The 22,251-nt window shown below is 39.1% G+C and overlaps 1 protein-coding gene across 1 annotated transcript in view; it reads right to left on the bottom strand.

The window, feature by feature from the left end:
- LOC124287824 (voltage-dependent calcium channel subunit alpha-2/delta-3-like) overlaps window positions 1-22,251 on the bottom strand; it is a 315,010-nt gene that overhangs the window by 39,954 nt on the left and 252,805 nt on the right. The window contains exons 4-12 of the mRNA XM_046724285.1: window positions 21,849-21,923; window positions 20,389-20,581; window positions 19,872-20,003; window positions 18,739-18,799; window positions 16,660-16,810; window positions 15,416-15,580; window positions 14,696-14,809; window positions 1,970-2,048; window positions 1,610-1,659 (exon numbers count right to left, since the gene is read on the bottom strand). Of these exons, the coding sequence (XP_046580241.1) occupies window positions 1,610-1,659; window positions 1,970-2,048; window positions 14,696-14,809; window positions 15,416-15,580; window positions 16,660-16,810; window positions 18,739-18,799; window positions 19,872-20,003; window positions 20,389-20,581; window positions 21,849-21,923 (1,020 nt within the window). The remainder of the gene's footprint in view (window positions 1-1,609; window positions 1,660-1,969; window positions 2,049-14,695; window positions 14,810-15,415; window positions 15,581-16,659; window positions 16,811-18,738; window positions 18,800-19,871; window positions 20,004-20,388; window positions 20,582-21,848; window positions 21,924-22,251) is intronic.

Here is a 22,251-nt window from a genome sequence, read left to right as displayed (position 1 = left end):
TTGAGGCAGCAGGGCCAAGTGGTTGAAGGCAGGATGGCCTAGTGGTTGAAGGCAGTATGGCCAAGTGGTTGAAGGCAGGATGGCCAAGTGGTTGAAGGCAGGATGGCCAAGTGGTTGAAGGCAGGATGGCCTAGTGGTTGAAGGCAGGATGGCCAAGTGGTTTAAGGCAGGATGGCCAAGTGGTTGAAGGCAGGATGGCCAAGTGGTTGAAGGCAGGATGGCCTAGTGGTTGAAGGCAGGATGGCCTAATGGTTGAAGGCAGGATGGCCAAGTGGTTTAAGGCAGTATGGCCAAGTGGTTGAAGGCAGGATGGCAGTGATTGCAGGATGGCTAAGTGGTTGAAGGCAGTATGGCCTAGTGGTTGAAGGCAGGATGGCCAAGTGGTTGAAGGCAGGATGGCCAAGTGGTTGAAGGCAGGATGGCCAAGTGGTTGAAGGCAGGATGGCCAAGTGGTTGAAGGCAGTATGGCCAAGTGGTTGAAGGCAGGATGGCCAAGTGGTTGAAGGCAGGATGGCCTAGGGGATGATGGCCAAGTGGTTGAAGGCTGTATAGCCAAGTGGTTGAAGGCAGTATGGCCAAGTGGTTGAAGGCAGGATGGCCAAGTGGTTGAAGGCAGGATGTCCAAGTGGTTGAAGGCAGGATGGCCTAGTGGATGATGGCCAAGTGGTTGAAGGCAGGATGGCCAAGTGGTTGAAGGCTGTATAGCCAAGTGGTTGAAGGCAGGATGTCCAAGTGGTTTAAGGCAGGATGGCCAAGTGGTTGAAGGCAGGATGGCCAAGTGGCTGAAGGCAGGATGGCCTAGTGGATGATGGCAGTATAGCCAAGTGGTTTATGGCAAAGTGAATGATGGCAGGATGGCCTAGTGGTTGAAGGCAGTTTGTCAAAGTAGATCTAGAAAGAGTATGCCAGGTGGTTTAAGAATGAGTAGGTCTAGTGGTTTAATGCTGGGCTGGTCTAGAGGTTAAGGGATGGGTAGGTCTAGTGGTTTAATGCTGATGGGTCTACAGGTTCAAGGATTTGTTTGCCAAGAGGTTCAAGGAAGGGTAGGTCTTGGGGTTTATTGCTGAATTGGTCTAGAGGTTCAAGGATGGGTATGTCTAGTGGTTTAATGCTGGGTTGGTCTAGAGGTCCAATGATGGGTTTGCCAAGAGGTTCAAGAATGGGAAGGTCTAAATATTTAAGGATGGGTTGGTCTAGAGGTTTCAAGGAGGGCTTTGCCAAGAGGTTCAAGGACAGGTAGGTCTAATGGTTTATTGCTGGGTTGGTCAAGAGGTTCAAGTATGGGTTGCCAAAAGGTTCAAGAATGGGTAGGTCTAGTGGTTTAATGCTGGTGGGTCTAGAGGTTCAAGGATGGGTAGGTCTACTTGTTTAAGGATGGATTGGTCTAGTGGATTTCCACAAAACTGCAACACATATAGCATGACATTATTGAAATACTGTTCAAAGCCAAAACACCTATTCACCATTAGCGGTGCATTTAGAGCAAAGATATCTATAGCATCACGGTTAGAATTCACACCAGTGCAGCCAGATAATATCCATCCTGAAAATATGACACAGAACTGTCATCTTTGGGCACACCATTTCATCAAACATACATTCATATTACCTGTACATTCTCTTGAACGTCAGCTCTTGTAGAAATGTGTTTATGATCACCTGAAATAATAAATGACAATAATGAAAATTATTACCCTCTGGTAGTACTTCAACCAATATCAAAAATGTCCCAACTTAATTTTTAAACATCAGTCAAACAGTTTGAACCAAATCCCCACCACCATCAGTGGTATGACAGATGAAAAACTTTTGTCTGTGACATAAAACAACACAAACAATTAAACCATAGAATTTGTTTCAATTGCAACATCCTCTTACCCCATGTATTTTGTTTTGTTTCGATTTTCTTTTTTAAATATCACAGTGTTCAAAAACATTTTCAGGGGCTTACTGTGTATGTTAAAATTACCTTTATTAGCACAAGCCATCCACTTGACCTGTCGATTGTCTGAGACTTCCTTCCCTATTAGGTATGTGAACACTCGAACCTGCAACACAACGATAAAATATCAAGCGCTGTTAAAGACGAGGCTTGAACAACCGTCAACACTTGTCGGTTAACATACGACAGGAGGTCAAAAGGTTTTGCGAACTCACTACCTAAAGTTGTGAAACACCTATGCTGCTAGCATTATTGCATTCATTGTTCTTTCATGAGATACCTGTGAAACAAACAGTATCAATATTGTGATAACTGGAAGAGATACCCTACTGATATCATGGAGAAGTCTTTTGACTGGTCCCTACACCAAGCTTCTGTTGTAGCCTTGAGTTCATCATTGGCAAATCGTCTTCCATGCAAGTGAGACTTCACATTTCGAAACAGGTTATAATGATTGGGTTCCAGGTCAGGACTGTACTCGTGGACTGTACTTGTGTTGGCGCCCTCTAGTGTGAGGACATGAACTACAGCTCTGTACTCAGTTTTAGAATTCTCCATGATATCAGTAGGGTATCTTTCTTCCAGTTATCACAATATTAATACTGTTTCACAGGTATCTCATGAAAGATCAATATACGCAATACTACTAGCGGCATAGCTGTTTCACAACTTTAGGTAGTGAGTTTGTAAAACCTTTTCACCTCCCCTCATGCTTGTCCTCTGAGTTAGGTGGTTGTGTGATGGTCAAAGAAAATAATCAAAATCATTGTCAGTGAGCAAATGAGAATGTATCCCATTTCAAGCATCAGTTCTCATTCAATGGATCACAGATTGGTCATTTTTTATCGAAAGTTTAAGAAATGTATCACACTGTGAGGAGTATCTGCAACATCTTCAGAGATTATCCCCATTGGAAAGTAAAACAGGTCTGTCTCTGAATGCTATGGTTTCAGAGTTCTAGAGTGATCTGTGTTACCAGAGTTCTCTGGTAACAGGGCTCTAGGATATCAGAGTTCTATGGTAACAGAGCTCTAGGATATCAGAGTTCTCTGGTAACAGAGCTCTAGATTATCAGAGTTCTCTGATAACAGAGCTCTAGGATATCAGGGTTCTCTGTTAACAGAGCTCTAGGATATCAGGGTTCTCTGTTAACAGAGCTCTAGGATATCAGAGTTTGGTAACAGAGCTCTAGGTTTTCAGACCCCTAAAACGCTGTTTGGTAGCAGAACTGTATGTTGTCAGGGTGCTATGGCAACAGAGTTCTATATTATGAGTGAGTGAGTTAAGATTTTAAGTCACACCGACAGTATTTCAGCCATATCGTGGCTAATCTACATTATGAAAGTTCTCTTGTCTTAGAGATCTATCCCAACACAGTCCTGTGCCATCATGTTTCTAGAACATTCTATGGTGACAGAGCTGTATGTTATCAGAGATCTGAGATCTGAGTTATACAATAACTGAATTCTTCGTTATCTGTGTTCTAGAGTGTTCTGTGGTAATAGGGTTCTATTTTATCATACTTCAACAGAGATTTATCTTTTTTATGTTTATGACAACAGTTCAATAGAGTCATCACAGCCTTCAGAGGTCTAGGTGTTCTTATATCCCCAGCATCTATTTGATACATCATTTGTTGGTTTCTATGATGTGGGTCTATCATGCAGAGTGTATCAATATTGGATGCTTTCAAATGCGTTCCTTAATTTGCTGAATATACAAAGGTTGTACACAGTAAGGAATTGACATAGTATTGATGTTTGTGATCTTATATAAAGATGACTTCACGCAGACCCACAGCATACTGTGTCTGCTATTCAGTATCACCTAAGTCACTAAATTACTTAACACATATGCCCCAAATAATCTACCACATCAAACCTGATATACTGAAATACCATCTTTAACACAGCCATATGTTCCAAAATGTATTTGATGTTCACAGCCCCCATCAAACCAAGCTCTATCTGCGACATCAAATTACAGGCCAACACTGCCAACCGTTTTCCAATATCTCAAGAGCAGGATCAAAGAATATTGGGTATCAAACCATACAGCATAATCAAACTTCAAACACATAAACCCTTCCAGGAGGACAAGCTGGCTCACTTTGCTGACGTATCGCAGGGAGATAAAGTCAAACGGAATTTAAAGATCTCACCATCAGTCAATTCAGGGTCTCACACTGACGCTCACAAAGCTGAGACCAGGAATTTTAGAAAGAGGTTCAAAGCAATCTGTGAAATTTCAGTTTGGATTCATCGTTTGATAGAACATCATCTCGCAAGAAACATGCTTCAATAATAGCACTGCTTCATCTTTTGTGATCATCAGATAATATAACAAATATAAGTTCTCATATGGGTAAATCGATTTGGATAATGGTATTAGTTTGGGGATGTTTTTAGTTTTCGAGTCTTTACAAGTTGTTGTTTCATGAGGTGATATGTAGTAAATGTTTTAAATTTGTGAGAGTAGTTTTGATATTGTCAGTACAGCGGAAGCCCTCTAAAAAGGCAGCCCTCCAATCCGTCATTCTCTCAATATCGGCACTAAAATTTGGGCTCGGTAGAAGCTAATTTATGATCATAAACCGCCCTCTGAACCAGCACGCCCTCTATACCGGCATTTTGTGCCGGTCCCAACAAATGCCGGTTTAGAGGGCTTCCACTGTAATTGAATTGGATGTCAACAAATTACTTATTGAACCTTCTTGACAACCATTTTATTCACGTATTTGTCTGTGAGTTGGACAACGGCAGAGAGAACAAATGTCCCAATTGTTCTTGTCACCTTGCAAAACACAACTATTGTCAAAATGAAAACTTGGGTACTAATATTGTTGGTTTCTTCTTTGTTGTTCAACCCCACACCCAATAATGTTCCAGCTATATGGAGGTGATCTGAAATAGTTGAGTCTGGACCAGACAATTCTGTGATCAGCAGCATGAGCATCGATCTGCACACTTCGAATACAATGACAATGAGTTTTACACCGCACTCAGCAATATTCCAGCAATATGGTGGCGGTCTGTAAATAATCGAGTCTGGACCAGACAATCCAGTGATCAAGAACATGAGCATCAATCTATGCAATTGGGATACGATGACATGTGTCAACCAAGTCAGCAAGCCTGATCCCGTTAGTGGCCTCTTATGACAAGCATGGGTTACAGAAGACCAATTCTAACCCGGATCTTCATGAGTGACCAATATCAAGATGAACCAGTCATTTGCCAATTGATCTAAAGCTGATACAAAAAATATCAACCATTCCTCTTGACAGATCCACCAATTGCTAATTCTGAGAGTATAATTTGTTAGAAATGGCAATGATTATGACAACATGCAGAGGTCATTTTTAAATCCATAGAATCTGCAATTTGTTCATAACCCAAATAATATCAAAGAATAAATTTCTTGACGTTAAAATATTATTCAGAAAGGTTTGTGAAGGAGAAAAAATTGCACCGTACTTCACCTGATTGGCTTCAAATTATCTAAGTAGCAAAGGGTTAATGAATAGTTGCTCTTTACTTTGTGATGCTTTTCAAAATAATTCAGCAGCTAAAAACTGGCTTCGGGGAAAAGTTACAATAAAAGAAAAGTGTTTCAAAGTGACAAGTGAAGGGTTATCTTCCAGCAGATATTAACCTACTTTGAAGATTTTTCTCAACCAATATTAGTTAACTCACTGACTGGAAGAAGAAAAGACTCTCAAACTTTAAATTTTATGACACTTTTGTGACATTTTGGATTGGCACATACAAACTAATGGCTTGAAGGCGTGTGTCCTATAATCAATACCTGTGTAGTAATGGCTTCACAATTCATCTTAATAAAAAGTTTATAGAGCATTGTGACATGATGAAATAAAAATTAAAAATACACCCAAAGGCACAACTTGAGATATTGATGTGAGAAATACCTGGAAATGAAAATATGATGGCTTGGCAGATGGATGGGATTATCGATCTTAGATTGGATCACATCTTGGATGTGGATAATCTGAGATGGAAAGTCAGATGGATGGATGATTCTTAGATACATAGATGGTCAGAATGATGGATCTCAGATGGATGGATGGGCAGATGGACACATGATTGATGGACAATTTTATTGATGGATTTATGCATGGATTTTCAGTGGGATGGATGGATCACAGATGGGCAGTAAGATTAATGGATGGATGAATTAGCAGGTGGATGGGCAGTCATGAATTTCAGACAGAAATGATCTTTGGATGGATGTCAGATGAATTTATGATCAGACAGATGTCAGTGAGTGAGTGAGTGAGTAAGTTGAGTTTTACGCCGCACTCAGCAATTTTCTAGCTATATGGCGGCGGTCTGAAAATAATCGAGTCTGGACCAGACAATCCAGTGATCAACAGCATGGGCATCGATCTGCACAACTGGGATACAATGACATGTGTCAACCAAGTCAGCGAGCCTGACCACCCGATCCCGTTAGTCACCTCTTACAACAAGCATGGGTTACTGAAGATTAATATTCTACCAGAGACTTTCACGGGTTCAGACAGATGTCAGATGGATGGATGGTCATATGATATTTCCGAAAGACATCAGCAGGATGGATGAGCAGAAGACAGGTCAGATGGATGCATGGTCAAAGACAAGATAAGATGGATAGTGAGATAGAAGGTCAGATGGATGGGTCTCAGATGGTCAGACAGAAGGTCAAATGCATGGATGGGTCTTGGACAGATGGTTGGACAGAAGGTCAGATGGACAGACATACTGATCACTACATTCCAAGACAACATTACAAGAGAAAAAGGAAGCCATTTTCTGTAGACACAGGAAAAAGACACAGATGCATACAGAGATAATAAAACCTCTTTTCAAAGATTATGTCATAAAAAGGAGCCCTGCCGGAAGAGCTGTCCAATATTAATGACAGCCTCCTGTGTGGTGATCCCCCTTCAATTATGTGGGTGCCACACTCACACAATGTGCCCCTCGAGCCAACTTAAAATCAATTATGATCCAGGTTTCCGCTTCTTGCATGGGATGGGGGAATGTACTGAAACACCTTTGGAGGACTCGGAGGCATAATTGCTTCTCTTTCATCCTTACTCTGCATGCACTAATTCCTTGATCGCGGCACACACCCTGAGGGATGAATCGGATGAGGTTTGGGATACTGCTGCTGAATGCAAAACATACACAAACCTCAATCGATGTTTAATCATTTCCGAATGCAATTGTTTTTTCAAGAAGTATTCTTTTCCATATTGGAACTCATGAAGTGTGCCAAATTAATCCATGTATTTGTTGTTAGCAATTGCTGCAGCAGAGTTTTCCGGCTTGTCTTGCCAAACACCTGGCGGAACATCCCATCAACAGTCTATGTTCCATGTGATGCCCATTGCTACAACAACGCTTGAAGGTGGCTTTAACATAAATAACCACATAGTGTTGAAGGCTTTTGTGGCAAATGTGAAATGTACATTTTTTATATTAATATCAAAACATAAAGTTGATGACAGAATAAAAATTTGATTTCCTGCATGAACTTGATTTGGGGGGATCTTCATTTCAGCAAAAAATTGAAAGAGGGAATTCAAACTCGATCCAAATGAATGGCAACTTAACATGAGTAAGTGAGTGAGTGAGTTGAGTTTTACTCTGCTTTTAGCAATATTGTGCTTGTGTTCATCTCATTTGGGTACCCTAATTTTCATATGAATAACCAAATGAATTGTACTTACCTCACTCAAACTCAATTCAGTATTTTGCTATTTTCCATTAATTGTAAAAACATAATAAAGTTTAAATGTTGGTTTATGTGTTTTTATATATAATTGATCAGTAATATGAGAAACGATAAGAAAGTTACAAAGTACATGTGCTGAAATAGAAGCTCTCAATATACCTCAGTTATTTTAGCTATCCTCAGTAACCTCCAAGCGAAGATTTGACATTTTTGTGCGTACATGTGTAAAATCAAGTTTATTGAGTATTTACAAAAATTCAAGTGTACTTGTATGCAACAGACTTAATAGGAATTTGGTTTTCACATAAATATTTGCATAATTTACGCAGATATGTAGCTTATCTGTACCTCTGCAGATTGCTTCTTGTGACAAATGTGGAATACAAGAATTCTGTCCTGGAATTCCCAAACTGGCCAAAATGGTGAGACTGAGCATGTTTGAAGCAAGTATGTTGGAAAGTTTACTGCCAATGTTGAGCTAACACTTGAACTCAAACCAGACATAGCTTAGAGCTAGATCATCATGTCAATCTATAACTAACAGCTGAATCTTCTCCTGATTGATAATAACAGCTGAATCTTCTCCTGAATTGGGGGGTCGGTGGGGTAGCCTAGTGCTGAAGACCTGGGTTTGATTCCCTACACTGGTACAATATGTGAAGCCTATATCTGGTGTCCCCCGCCCTGATATTGCTGGAATATTGCTAAAAGTGGCGTAAAACTAAACTCACTCACTCACTCTCCTGGATGGATAAATAATGGCCGAATCTACCCCTGAATCTATAAATAGTAGCAAAAAAAAATCTCCACCAAAAGCAGAGTCGCAGTATTACAGCTGTATGATGTTGTTTGTAAACAAATCAAGTCTAAACCAGACAATTAACTGATTGTCACCATGCGATACGATGACAGAGCATGTGTTTATGAATCACTATGAAATAGTGATGATACCAGGTGAATGTATCCTGTCCCACCGGTGGCACCCGTCATAAACATAAGTCTAGTCATTTGTTCACCTGAAATCATTCAGAACGTATGGTATAAGTCAAAATAGGGAATTCCATAGGACATCATTTTTGTCCTCCACGTTCCTACCATAAAATTTCTTGAGAGCTTTACTGAGGCCTTGAATGTTGTAACTAGTGTTGGGAATCGGAAACCAAATCCACTATCGATTATCGGAGGATTGTGGTGAACGATTATCGATTATAATCGAAGTATGTACATTTTTAATGTTATCACCAATTTCAAGGGTTTTTCCCCAGGTTTTTCTAATGAATGTTTTTTATAACTTATACTGTCAGGCTATGAAATACACGCATGCAAGAAAGACACCCGAATTGTAATTAAACAATAAAAGTGGTTAAAATGTTACAATGCACTTAGCTTTACGCTGTTGAGTGCATGTTTGTTTGTGAATATTTGTCAAATTTAATTTTTACTTTACTTCATTCAAGTGTGTTATACTAAATCAACAAAATTCTGATTAATTGAAAATATGTTTTTTACAATCGATAATCATTTTTAATCCTTCTTTGGATCGATTTTCGAGTATTTTCGATCATCGGAACACCACTAGTTGCAACCTTCATCAAACAACTTCTGAGCAAGAACAAGAACAACCAAATCTTCTACTGAATCACTAACTAAAATTTGAATCTATAACAACTGAATCTTCTTCACAATTATAACTAACAACTGAACCTTCTACTGAATGTATAACTAACAACTGAACCTTCTACTGAATGTATAACTAACAACTGAACCTTCTACAAAATGTATAACTAACAACTGAACCTTCTACTGAATGTATAACTAACAACTGAACCTTCTACTGAATGTATAACTAACAACTGAACCTTCTACTGAATGTATAACTAACAACTGAATCTTTTCCTGAATGTATTACTAACAACTGAACCTTCTACAAAATGTATAACTAACAACTGAACCTTCTACTGAATGTATTACTAACAACTGAACCTTCTACTGAATGTATTACTAACAACTGAACCTTCTACTGAATGTATAACTAACAACTGAACCTTCTACTGAATGTATCTACAAAATGTATAACTAACAACTGAACCTTCTACTGAATGTATAACTAACAACTGAACCTTTTACTGAATGTATAACTAACAACTGAAACTTCTACTGAATGTATAACTAACAACTACCTTCTACTGAATGTACTAACAACTACTGAATGTACAAACTGAACTTCTGAACCTTTACTACTGAATGTATATAACTAACTAACCTTCTACTGAATGTATTACTAACAACTGAACCTTCTACAAAATGTATAACTAACAACTGAACCTTCTACTGAATGTATAACTAACAACTGAACCTCCTACTGAATGTATAACTAACAACTGATTCTTTTTCCTGAATGTATAACTAACAACTGAACCTTCTACAGAATGTATAACTAACAACTGTTTCTTTTCCTGAATGTATAACTAACAACTGAACCTCCTACTGAATGTATAACTAACAACTGAACCTCCTACTGAATGTATTACTAACAACTGAACCTTCTACAAAATGTATAACTAACAACTGAACCTTCTACTGAATGTATAACTAACAACTGAACCTTCTACTGAATGTATAACTAACAACTGAACCTTCTACTTAATGTATTACTAACAACTGAACCTTCTACTGAATGTATAACTAACAACTGAATCTTTTCCTGAATGTATTACTAACAACTGAAACTTCTACAAAATGTATAACTAACAACTGAACCTTCTACTGAATGTATAACTAACAACTGAACCTTCTACTGAATGTATAACTAACAACTGAACCTTCTACAAAATGTATAACTAACAACTGAACCTTCTACTGAATGTATAACTAACAACTGAACCTTCTACTGAATGTATAACTAACAACTGAACCTCCTACTGAATGTATTACTAACAACTGAACCTTCTACAAAATGTATAACTAACAACTGAACCTTCTACTGAATGTATAACTAACAACTGAATCTTTTCCTGAATGTATTACTAACAACTGAACCTTCTACAAAATGTATAACTAACAACTGAACCTTCTACTGAATGTATAACTAACAACTGAACCTTCTACTGAATGTATAACTAACAACTGAACCTCCTACTGAATGTATAACTAACAACTGAACCTTCTACTGAATGTATAACTAACAACTGATTCTTTTCCTGAATGTATAACTAACAACTGAACCTTCTACAGAATGTATAACGAACAACTGTTTCTTTTCCTGAATGTATAACTAACAACTGATTCTTTTCCTGAATGTATAACTATTAACTGAACCTTCTACTGAATGTATTACTAACAACTGAACCTTCTACTGAATGTATAACTAACAACTGAACCTACTACTGAATGTATAACAAAAACTGAACCTTCTACAGAATGTATAACGAACAACTGATTCTTTTCCTGAATGTATAACGAACAACAGAATCTTCTTCAGAATCTATAACTAACAATTGAATCATCTCCTGACTAACTAACAGCTGAATTTTCACCTGAATCAATAGCTATCTGAAGCATCCACTAACTACTCCGCACCAATAACAACATTTTGCAACCTTCAAAGCAAATGGCTTTTTTTTCTCTAATGATGCCTTGTTCTGCAATGTGTAAACATAACTCAGCTTTGGGCACATTATTTTTGGGATTATTGAATCATGTGAAAAACAATGATGGCAAAAATAACCAGAGCCCAGAGGAACTTGGCAGCATGGCATCCACGCAGGATACGGAGGCAGGCCACACATGGCCGTCTATTGTAGCTATGGTGAAACACGACTTCTGCTGAAGTGCTCCACCCCCACGTGCCCATGGGCACTTGATCTGCTGTTTCATTCATTATAGACCCTGTTGACCCTGGATATTGAGTGCTGGAATGCCTACATGAGGATTGTGCAAGGAGTCACTGAAATGTCCCACTGGGGTTATTTAGAGAATGTGTGAGTAATTTCACAACCATATCTTGAATTAGCTTTTGGTATGTTAAGGTATTCCATAGCAAGGGTGATGAAACTTCCAGCTGATCAAATATAAGTTCTCCTAAGAGACAGTATTCTACAATGTCAAAACTATATCATTTAATTGTCAGATTTGCTTTTAGAAAAGATAAATTCTGGTAATTAAAATACATTGTGGATTAGATAGAAATAAAAGGTTTGTACAATATTACTTCCAGGACTTGATAATGTAAATCAGAAATGTCATTTCAGAGCAGTTAAGAAAACAAACAAATACATGCACAATAAAAGCCTAAGAAATTCCAGTGCACACAGAAGTTCCTGTGCTTGTCACTGGCAAAATCACTCAATTTTAGTTCCCTAAAGCTTCTTGTATGATACTCCTCCAGTATAATATTAGGGTTCCAGTATGATATGCCTCCAACATGATATTCTTCTAGTATGATATGCCTCCAACATGATATTCTTCCAGTATGATATGCCTCCAACATGATATTCTTCTAGTATGATATGCCTGCAATATATACTGAACCACAAAAGAAACGTCGCTTTGCAAAACCAAATGCACAATTTTGTTCTTGCAAGGTGGTGTTTTTATTATGTTTGTACCGTTTTCTTAACATGCTTTTCAGTCCAAATTGACAGTTATTACCAACATCAGTGTGTTTTCTTTGAAAACGCATATCGATCAAACGCACCGAAAAAGGCAGACATGGTAAAATGAAAATGCACGTGCATGTCGTGACAACCCTACCAATGAAAGCTGGTCCCAAGCTCACCTGAAATCATTTTTGTTTTCACACAACCACCATGCCACGTCTTATGAGAGATCAGAGGAACCAATTCGTGGGACGATTGTAAGTTGTCCAGACTGCATGGAGGGTAGACAATCATTTTAATGTTCATGTTAGGACAGCAGGGGTTGTATCAGGTCACTAAGAGCATTTAAGACCGTTAACGCAGTGGGCGACCTTCAGTAACATCCCAACATCAAGAATGACAGGCTGTGCGCAACCATCTAACCATCTGCAGGATCGCTTCCCCAGAGTGACAGAAACAGCACGCCAGACCATTTCTGACTCAAAACAGACCTATCAGTACCGATACAATGTGTCGATGTTTGCGCAGATGAAACCTCTGCTGTCACAGATCATATCGTAGTCCTGTCCTCACCGGTCATAACCGCCAAAACCGACCAAAATGGGCAACTCAGCATCGAAATTGAGGTTATCGACAATGGATAACTGTGTTGTTATCTTATGAAAGCCAATATTGTGTTTCGACAGTCGATGGCAGAGTAAGAGTATGGCGAGGGTGTGGTGAAATGTTTTCCAATAAGTGTATTGTTGAAAGAGACTCGTAGGGTCGTCCAAGCATCATAGTGTGAGGTGCAATCGGTCTGAACCAGTTAGTTGACACCGTGGTGTTCAAGAATCTTGGTCCAGGAAGAGGAAATGACGTGACAGCTGCTCGTTATATTGAATAAGTCATAAGACCCCACGTTGTACCACATTTTAGAAGTTACAGAAATCACATCTTTCATTAAGACAACGGACGTGCCCACACTGCCAGAGCAACATTGGACTTCCTAAGACAACATGGCATCCAAACCCTACAATAGCCTGCACTCCGAATTTAAGTCCAGTAGAACACCTTTGGGATGAAATTCAAAGAAGACTGAATGGCCTGCAGCCAAAGCCGACAACTGCGGCTGGACTCGGTCAGGTATTTTGCAGAGTATGGACCCAAGTGCCTATGGCCTTCATCGACCGGTTAATTCATTCCATGTACAGATGATGCAACGATTTCATCGATGCCCATAGCGGCCACACACAATACTGACTTTGGAGTATCTTAATGGTACCATTTTTGGTGATTTGTTTGTGTGAACTCTAAATGTGATTCCCAAAAATGTGTTAACCATAATTGTCAAGTTTTAACTCAGTCCTCCTATTTGAATGTTAATTAGAGTGAATTAGAGTGTGTGCTTTAAGAAACCCCTATCAGTGCGACATTTCTTTTGTGGTTCAGTATATTATGGTGACAGCATGATAGACTTCAAGTACAATATGCCACCAGCATGATAGACTTCAAGTACAATATGCCACCAGCATGATAGACTTCAAGTACAATATGCCACCAGCATGATAGACTTCAAGTACAATATGCCACCAGCATGATAGACTTCAAGTACAATATGCCACCAGCATGATAGACTTCAAGTACAATATGCAGTATGATAGACTTCATAATAACAATATGCCACCAGCATGATAGACTTCAAGTACAATATGCCACCAGCATGATAGACTTTAAAGTACAATATGCCACCAGCATGATAGACTTGATATATGCCACCAGTTAGACTTCAAATTACAATATGCCACCAGCATGATAGACTTCAAGTACAATATGCCACCAGCATGATAGACTTCAAGTACAATATGCCACCAGTATGATAGACTTCAAGTACAATAGACTTCATAGACTTCAAGTGATATGCCACCAGCATGATAGACTTCAAGTACAATATGCCACCAGTATGATAGACTTCAAGTACAATATGCCACAAGTATGATAGACTTCAAGTATGAAATGCCAGACTTCAAGTATGCCACCAGTATGATAGACTTCAAGTATGAAATGCCACCAGTATGATAGACTTCAAGTACAATATGCCACCAGTATGATAGACTTCAAGTATGAAATGCCACCAGTATGATAGACTTCAAGTACAATATGCCACCAGTATGATAGACTTCAAGTATTAAATGCCACCAGTATGATAGACTTCAAGTACAATATGCCACCAGTATGATAGACTTCAAGTATGAAATGACACCAGTATGACAGACTTCAAGTACAACATGCCACCAGTATGATAGACTTCAAGTACAATATGCCAACGGTATGACAGACTTCAAATATGATACCATAGCACATAATAATTCTGACATGATTTCTTAGTTAATCAAAAATGTTTGTGAACAGATTGACATTGAAACACGATACTTACAGTTTTGTTCGGCCAGTTATATCGTTCAAATACTTCTTCATAATTTTCTGGTGCTCCGTCAGTTACCAGCATGATGGCCTTATTACACAGTGTCCTCCTTAAATCTAGTTCAACCTGGAAATTAAACAACGGTCATAAAACAACAATATATATAATCGACAACAATTTTCAAATAATGGTCATCAAGATTGTTATCCAATAAATCTGAACACTAAGGCCTGAGCCATTACACTAACAGCAGTCATTGGAAGCTCCATATTTACCTTCATGTAGCTCTAAGTTTCTTTTACCAATCAGACATATGCAATGAGGGATGATATAGCTCAAACTAGGGTGTCTAAAATTATGTTTGCAGGATATATTTTCTCAGGGAAATACAGGGGCTATCTATGTAGAATCTGAATTTGGATGGACCGTCCAGGCATCTATACTTCAGGCTCATACAGCAGAATGACTTGTATGTTGAGTCTCAACACAAAGGTGACCAATGTGAAGGTTTTTCAAAATGGCTGCAATGGCAGCCATATTGAGAGACGGGGCGTCATACCACTTAAACCAAATAGGGCATCACCTTTAGTGGCAACACATATCTGGAGTTTCAGCTTCATTGGTCCAGTAATTTCTGAGGAGAAGATGATGTTAATCACAGATGATGGGACCCTGATATAAGCTCACTTGACTTTGAGTCAGGTGTACTGAAAATGAACGGCTTATACTCACGGTTTCAAACAATGTGAAAGCTTCAACAAGTGCGTTTTCAAAGTTGGCCATTTTTTCTGTGTTGACATTTTCTAACTCTGCTTGCATCCTCCTCCTGTTGTCCACACTGGCCTGCATCATGGTGCGGTTGAAACACTCGTCTACGTACGACACCTCGTCCGAAAACTGGAACAAAACAATGCCCAAAATCTTGAATCAGCATGTTTGTTTGAGATTACTGTCATTACGAGGCCAGCTAATATAACAATCTTGACTTTTGAACATCTGACGGGGAAGAAGGCCGGATTATGCATATACTTTTTTTATTTCTTTAGCTCACAAATATTTGAAGAATACTTCAATCTTTTGTACCAAGTAACAGTCTGGAAATGTTAGAATCTGCTTTCAGCAACAGACACATGTATTAAGAGATGTCTGATGGGATTGGAAGGTCAGGCTTGGTAACTCAGCTGATGCATATCATTATATACCAGTTGAGACTGGAGAGACAACAGACTGCCAATGTATAGATGGATTATTGCTGAGAAGTGTTAAACAACCAACAAACATAGCTTTAGGCAACGCTCCTAGATATGTTCCAGATATCAATGAAGTGATAAGCCAAATGACCATGGTGACTATAAGGCTATCTCAGAACACAGCCTGATACATTTCAGTCAGTTCATATGACCAGGATGATTACAGAAACAAAGATGATTCCAGATGCTACATGTAGAATATTGAAGTAGTTGTAATTGCTGATTGTAAACCAAAAGTCACCGTGTTCTTTAATCTGATTGGTTGAAAAACATGATCGAATGATATTCAATTCCCAGAAATTGCAAGACTATTCACTGCGTATTGACACGTACAAATATGGCAGACAATTGTATTGTTGCGTCGTCAGCAGTGGTGACGTCATTCAAATCATATTGTGACATAAAGTCAGAATGACATCACAAATGAGCAGATCCAGATGCTACCATGGGAGACAGCCGAAACAGCCAGCTGATGACACTTCACTGCTGTACCCGTACTCGATGTCAATGAGTGCAGACAGTAAAACCCATGTGGGCCTTTTGGTTTACTCTTGTGTTTTCAATGTCGATAAACACCATGTGTTGGCGAACACATGATGTTTATCTCCAAAGGGTGTACCTCAAGTTTAGACACCTCTACAACCAGCACAGCGATCTGGGGACCAATTTTAACCCCAACCCCAAAGACAGAAATCTGCATTAAACCAAGCTGTTTCCACAAGCTACCTGTAGAATATTGAAGTAGTCATCATTGCTAAGGGTGTCCAGAATCTTGTCCACAGTCTTCCTGGCAATCTCCATCCTCATGCCCTTCATGCTGCCACTGGCATCCATCAAGATGGCGATGTTCTTCGGAGTAGTAGCTGCCTGGATGTACCTGAAGATACAGAAGTTACACAACCTCATCACACATTTAACACAGTTTTATACACCCAGGTTCACGAAAACTACCTTAGGCCAGACAAATTTTATTTCTCGTTTTACAGATTTTTGTCCTCAGAAAGTCTAAAGGCAGGAGGGAAGAAAAAAGTAATAATTATTCCTTTTAAATACTGAAAATATTTTACTTTTGGCAATTTATGAAGTGTATATGGGGCAAAAAGAATCTAAACAATTTTTTTCTTGTAAGTTTACATTTTTGGCAAATGAATACATTAGAATTATATTTTTTGAGCGGGGAAAATATATTATAATTTTTTCCTTATTCTTAAAAAAAAAAGACCGGCAGATCTATAAAACAAGAAAATAATTGGTCTGGCCTTAAGTTCAGACATAACTAAAATGCACCACTAATTTTAGCTTGTTGTACCCATGGTTCATTACATCTTTTTGAATAAAAATATATTGTGGCCAGGACAAGTCTAGTGGCACCTTGACTCCTGAGTGTTTCCAGGACTTCTCTCCGCCCCACAACCGCCTCCGTGGTGTAGTGGTTAGAGCGTCCGCCCGGAGAGCGGAAGGTCGCGGATTCGATCCCCGACCGCGTCATACCAAAAGACGTTAAAATATGGTACTTGTTGGTCCCTGCCTGGCTCTCGGTATTAATGGGTACAACAAGGACTGATCGGCTCAGAGTAAGTATAATGTGTCTGAGTGGGGTATTCATGCTTCACTGCGGCATGGTATCTCAGTGGTCTAGAACTATAAACCAGCTTAAGTCTGGGTTAGTACAAACAGCCGCACATACATACACATGCATGTCGTCATATGAGGGAAATATTCTCAAGCATGACATTAAACCCAATTTCACCTCACCTCACCTCTGTCCGCCCCACAATGAAGCACACATGTGATCTCACCTTAAGCAAGAGAATTTGTTCAAAATAGCCTCAGTTTACCCAGCAGATAATGGATACCCGGTGGTATAAGCTATATGACTATTAACTTTCTAGCGCCTCACAGGCAACTTGGGTTATCCAGGGTAATAATGTCGACATGTTGTATGCGCTTAGAGCATGTCACTATGGTGTCGAGTTCAGTGTCATATAAGTGGCCATATTATTATTAATATTATAAAAGCAGTACATTATATTCATTAGTTCAGTATAAACAATATTGTTCATTATAAACATTGTTTACTGTATTTGAAGGGGCAGTGGGGTAGCCTAGTAGTTAAAGCGTTGGCTCGTCACATTGAAGACCCGGGTTCAATTCCCTACATAGGTACAATGTGTGAAGCCAAAATCTGGTGTTCTCCACCGTGATATTGCTGGAATATTGCTAAAAGTGGCATAAAACTTCACTCACTCACTACTGTATTTGAAAGAGTTAAGTCCCTTCCAGGTGGGCTAGTCTCCTCTGGTTCAGCAATACTGTGCTAGAGACTTTTACTATTTTACTGTAGCAGGTCTCAGGGTTATACCCTCTTCCACTGAGCCATCCCTACAACATTTGATGGAACATTTTTCATGCCACCTTCCCTTTCCCATAATAAGGGCATCATTTATTTAATGTGTTTCACGTAGCCACCAAATTCTGAACATGGGTCGGTTGGTCGGTCGCATTTTTTGGACTTGAGGCAGCGACTGATTATAAGATAAACATTTTATATGACGAGGCGGTACAGTTTAGGTTCAAGTCTACGGTTTTGGAATGAAGAAAAAAAAGGGTTTTTTTTTTGGGGGGGGGGGTCGGCAATAAAATTAGAAGGGTCAGTCGGGTGATGAGAAACACAAAAAATAAAATACTGCCCTAAATGCCAGTCCACCAGTAATGTTCTAAGTATGAAATTATTTCAATCAAAATCGGACAATCTAAAATGTGCCACCAATTTGGGAAAGGTAACAATGCTGATTCCAAACTCACCAGTTTCTAACTCTGCAGTCAAACATGTCTACTTTGTCAGGGTCCCTCGGCCAAATTATTCCTGAAAAGAAACACATTTTTTTATTTTACTATAATGGTAAACAGAAGCAACAAAAACATTTCCATTGTGGTAAATAATTCCACAAACAGAAGAATAAAATTGGGATGATTCTGACGTTATAATAAGCTAGTGATTACAATTCACTATCAAATAGTGATGATGCCTTATGTTATATTTGGGATCACACTTTCTCAATACAGTGTATATTCTGGTACTTTTTGTGTTTGAGTCCCATCCGGGATTCGCTATGTGTGTTCAGTCAGGATACCAGTTGTCCTCATGCCATTGTGAGCCATCCACCAGTTTCAGTTATTACATTATCAATTTAACATGAATACTATTCAAAGAAACACTTATCAAAACATATCACAATACAACATTTTTGCTTTTGACGGACCATCAACAGCACATTGATTGAGTTGAGTTTTATATTACCTGGGTATATCCTATATGTTACCTGGTGTACCCTGTATATAGTATATCCTCTAAACTATCTGGGTATATCACATATACTACCTGAGTATATCCCATATATTACCTGAGTACGTGCCACATCCTATATGTTACCTGGTATACCCTGGATATTACTTAGTATATCCTCTAAATTATCTGGGTATATCCCACATACTCCCTGGGTATATCCTATACATTACCTGGTATATCCCATATACTACCTGCATATATCCCATATATCACCCGAGTATATCCCATATATTATGTGATGTTATCCCACATATTACCTGAGTATATCCCATATATTACCTGAGTATATCCCATATATTACCTGAGTATATCCCATATATTACCTGGGTATATCCTATATATTACTTGGTATATCCTGTATACATGTATTACCTAGTATATCCTGTAGAATATCTGTGTATATCCCATGTATTACCTGGTTTATCCTGTAGATTACCTGGTATATCCTTTAGATTACCTGAGTATATCCCACATATTACCTGGGTATATCTCACATATTATCTGGGTATATCCCACATATTACCTGGGTATATCCCACATATTACCTGGGTATATCCCACATATTACCTGGGTATATCCTACATATTACCTGGGTATATCCTAAAGAAGCCATCTGAGCTACAGAAGTACTGCCAGGTGAGAGACGGGTCATCTTTCAAGTTTTCTGTAAACTGTTTTGTCATGTTCTCGCTCCAACTCACACCATTCAATATTTTTACAGCTGAAAAGAATGGAAATGAAAATGTATTAATTGTTTTAAGCACTCTTTATGTGTCAATCAGAAATACTATAACATCATACACCCATGAAGATCTTGGTTAGAATTGGTCTTCAGTAACCCATGCTTGTCGTAAGAGGCGACTAATGGGATCGGTTGGTCAGGCTTGCTGACCTGGTTGACACATGTCATCATATCCCAATTGCGTAGATTGATGCTCATGATTGCTGATCACTGGATTGCCTGGTCCAAACTTGATTATTTACAGACCGCTGCCATATAGCTGGAATATTGCTGAATGCGGTGTAAAACAACAAGCCAACCAACTATAACATCATAGCACAATAGATACAAGTGTTCCATTCATCCCAGGTCAGTTCATACTCACTTTTATCATATATATTAGTGGGTACATGTATGGTGCTGACGGTGAGGTTCACGCTGTTGTAGTTGAAGTCTTCAAACGTGTTGTCAACTTTGAGGTAGTGGATGGTCTGCTTAATCACCTCCTTGGTCTCGTTGCTCAAGTCTCTCACGTTGTCGTCACTCACCAGCTTTTTGGCATTGAAGTACGATATGTCCTGGAAAAGCACAATGATACAAGTTATGTGGCCAATAATCCACAGCATGAACAGCTAGGGCAAGAACAGGTCTCCAGAAGCTCATCCTTGTCGTTAGAGCCTATTAAAATGATCAATCATGTTATTGTGGATCAGGAGATTTACGGGCAACTATGACAAGGCTAGAAACCAGGGCCTAGATTTTCAAAGCTCTCTTAGCGCTAAGATAGTCGTAAGTTCAAAACATTAACATTAATAATAATAATAATGAGAATATTTATAACGTGCCTTCTCCAGGCTAGATATCCTGCTCAAAGCGCACAATCTGATCATTGTTACCCCAGATAACCCAAGCTCCCTGTTAGGCGCTAGAAGGTTAATAGTCTCACAACCTATTTCACCGGGTACCCATTTTCTGCTGGGTGAACAAGCAGTTTTGAACAAACTCACTTGCCTAAGAGAGCTTCGATAATCTTGTCCCTGTGACATAAATACCTACTCAAACTTAATTCAGAGAACTAAGTCAACCATAAGCTTGAGTTTCGGAATAACATTGCTCACTGATGATCAAACACTGAATTGTCTTTGTCAGAGAATTACATCCTCATTCAGGGGACAAGTCCTGAGAACCAATCTCAGAGAGGGTGTATCCAAGACTTAATACACAGTTTAAGCAAACTATTGGCAGCATAATTCTGAGATTAGACAACAACTGTATTGGATGAGTTGAGCAGTATTTAGTATATAACCAGGCATTGATTTCAAGCGTTGGTTGGTCAGAGGCTTTGGTGCACTGACCAACCAGAAAAGAATTATCCTCCCAATGTTTGACATATATTTGGATGTTCTCCTAATGTCCCAGTACCTTTTTTCATACTATGCTATACTGTGCTGTGCTATGCTATGCTATGCTATGCTATGCTATGCTATGCTATGCTATGCTATGCTATGCTATGCTATGCTATGCTATGCTATGCTATATGAGATTCTTGAGAGACATTTAGAAGTTGGTGAATATATAAGACGAGTATATGGATGGCAACTTCTTCTTTATTGCATAACCCAAGTATCTGGGATACTTCTTGCCCCTTCTTCAGGTGACGATGCTATGCTATGCTATGCTATGCTATGCTATGCTATGCTATGCTATGCTATGCTATGCTATGCTATGCTATGCTATGCTATGCTATGCTATGCTATGCTATGCTACAACTCAATTCCAGCATTTCTTCTTGTAGGCACCAGTGTCCAGATGACCTTGAGGCAATGACCTCTCTCTATAACATACCTCCAGGTCTAGCTGCTCAGGTTTCTTGTAGGCACCATATTCCCGATTGGCAGCCTCTGCAGCCTCTACCAGTTTCTGAAACAAGGACAAACAACATTATGACAGATCTGCTGAAACACACCACAATAAAACAGGGATGACAGCTCTGCAGAAACAGACCAACAATATAACAGGATGAGTGAGTGAGACACCGCTTTTAGCAATATTCCAGCTATATCATTTTGGGGAAAGCTGGAAATGGGCTTCACAAATTGTACCCATGTGGGGAATCGAACATGGGTCTTCAGCATGACAAGCGAACACTTTAACCACTAGGCTACCCCACCGTCCCCAAAACAGGGATGTCACTTCTGCAGAAACAGACCAACAATGAAACAGGGATGTCAGTTCTGCAGAAACAGAC

This window comes from Haliotis rubra, unplaced genomic scaffold (assembly GCF_003918875.1).
Source record: "Haliotis rubra isolate DU_JTF1 unplaced genomic scaffold, ASM391887v1 Scf406, whole genome shotgun sequence".
NCBI classification, from domain to species: Eukaryota; Metazoa; Mollusca; class Gastropoda; order Lepetellida; family Haliotidae; genus Haliotis; species Haliotis rubra.
The sequence above is the reverse complement of the archived record's forward strand: the minus strand, read 5'-3'. Positions and strand labels throughout refer to the sequence as shown.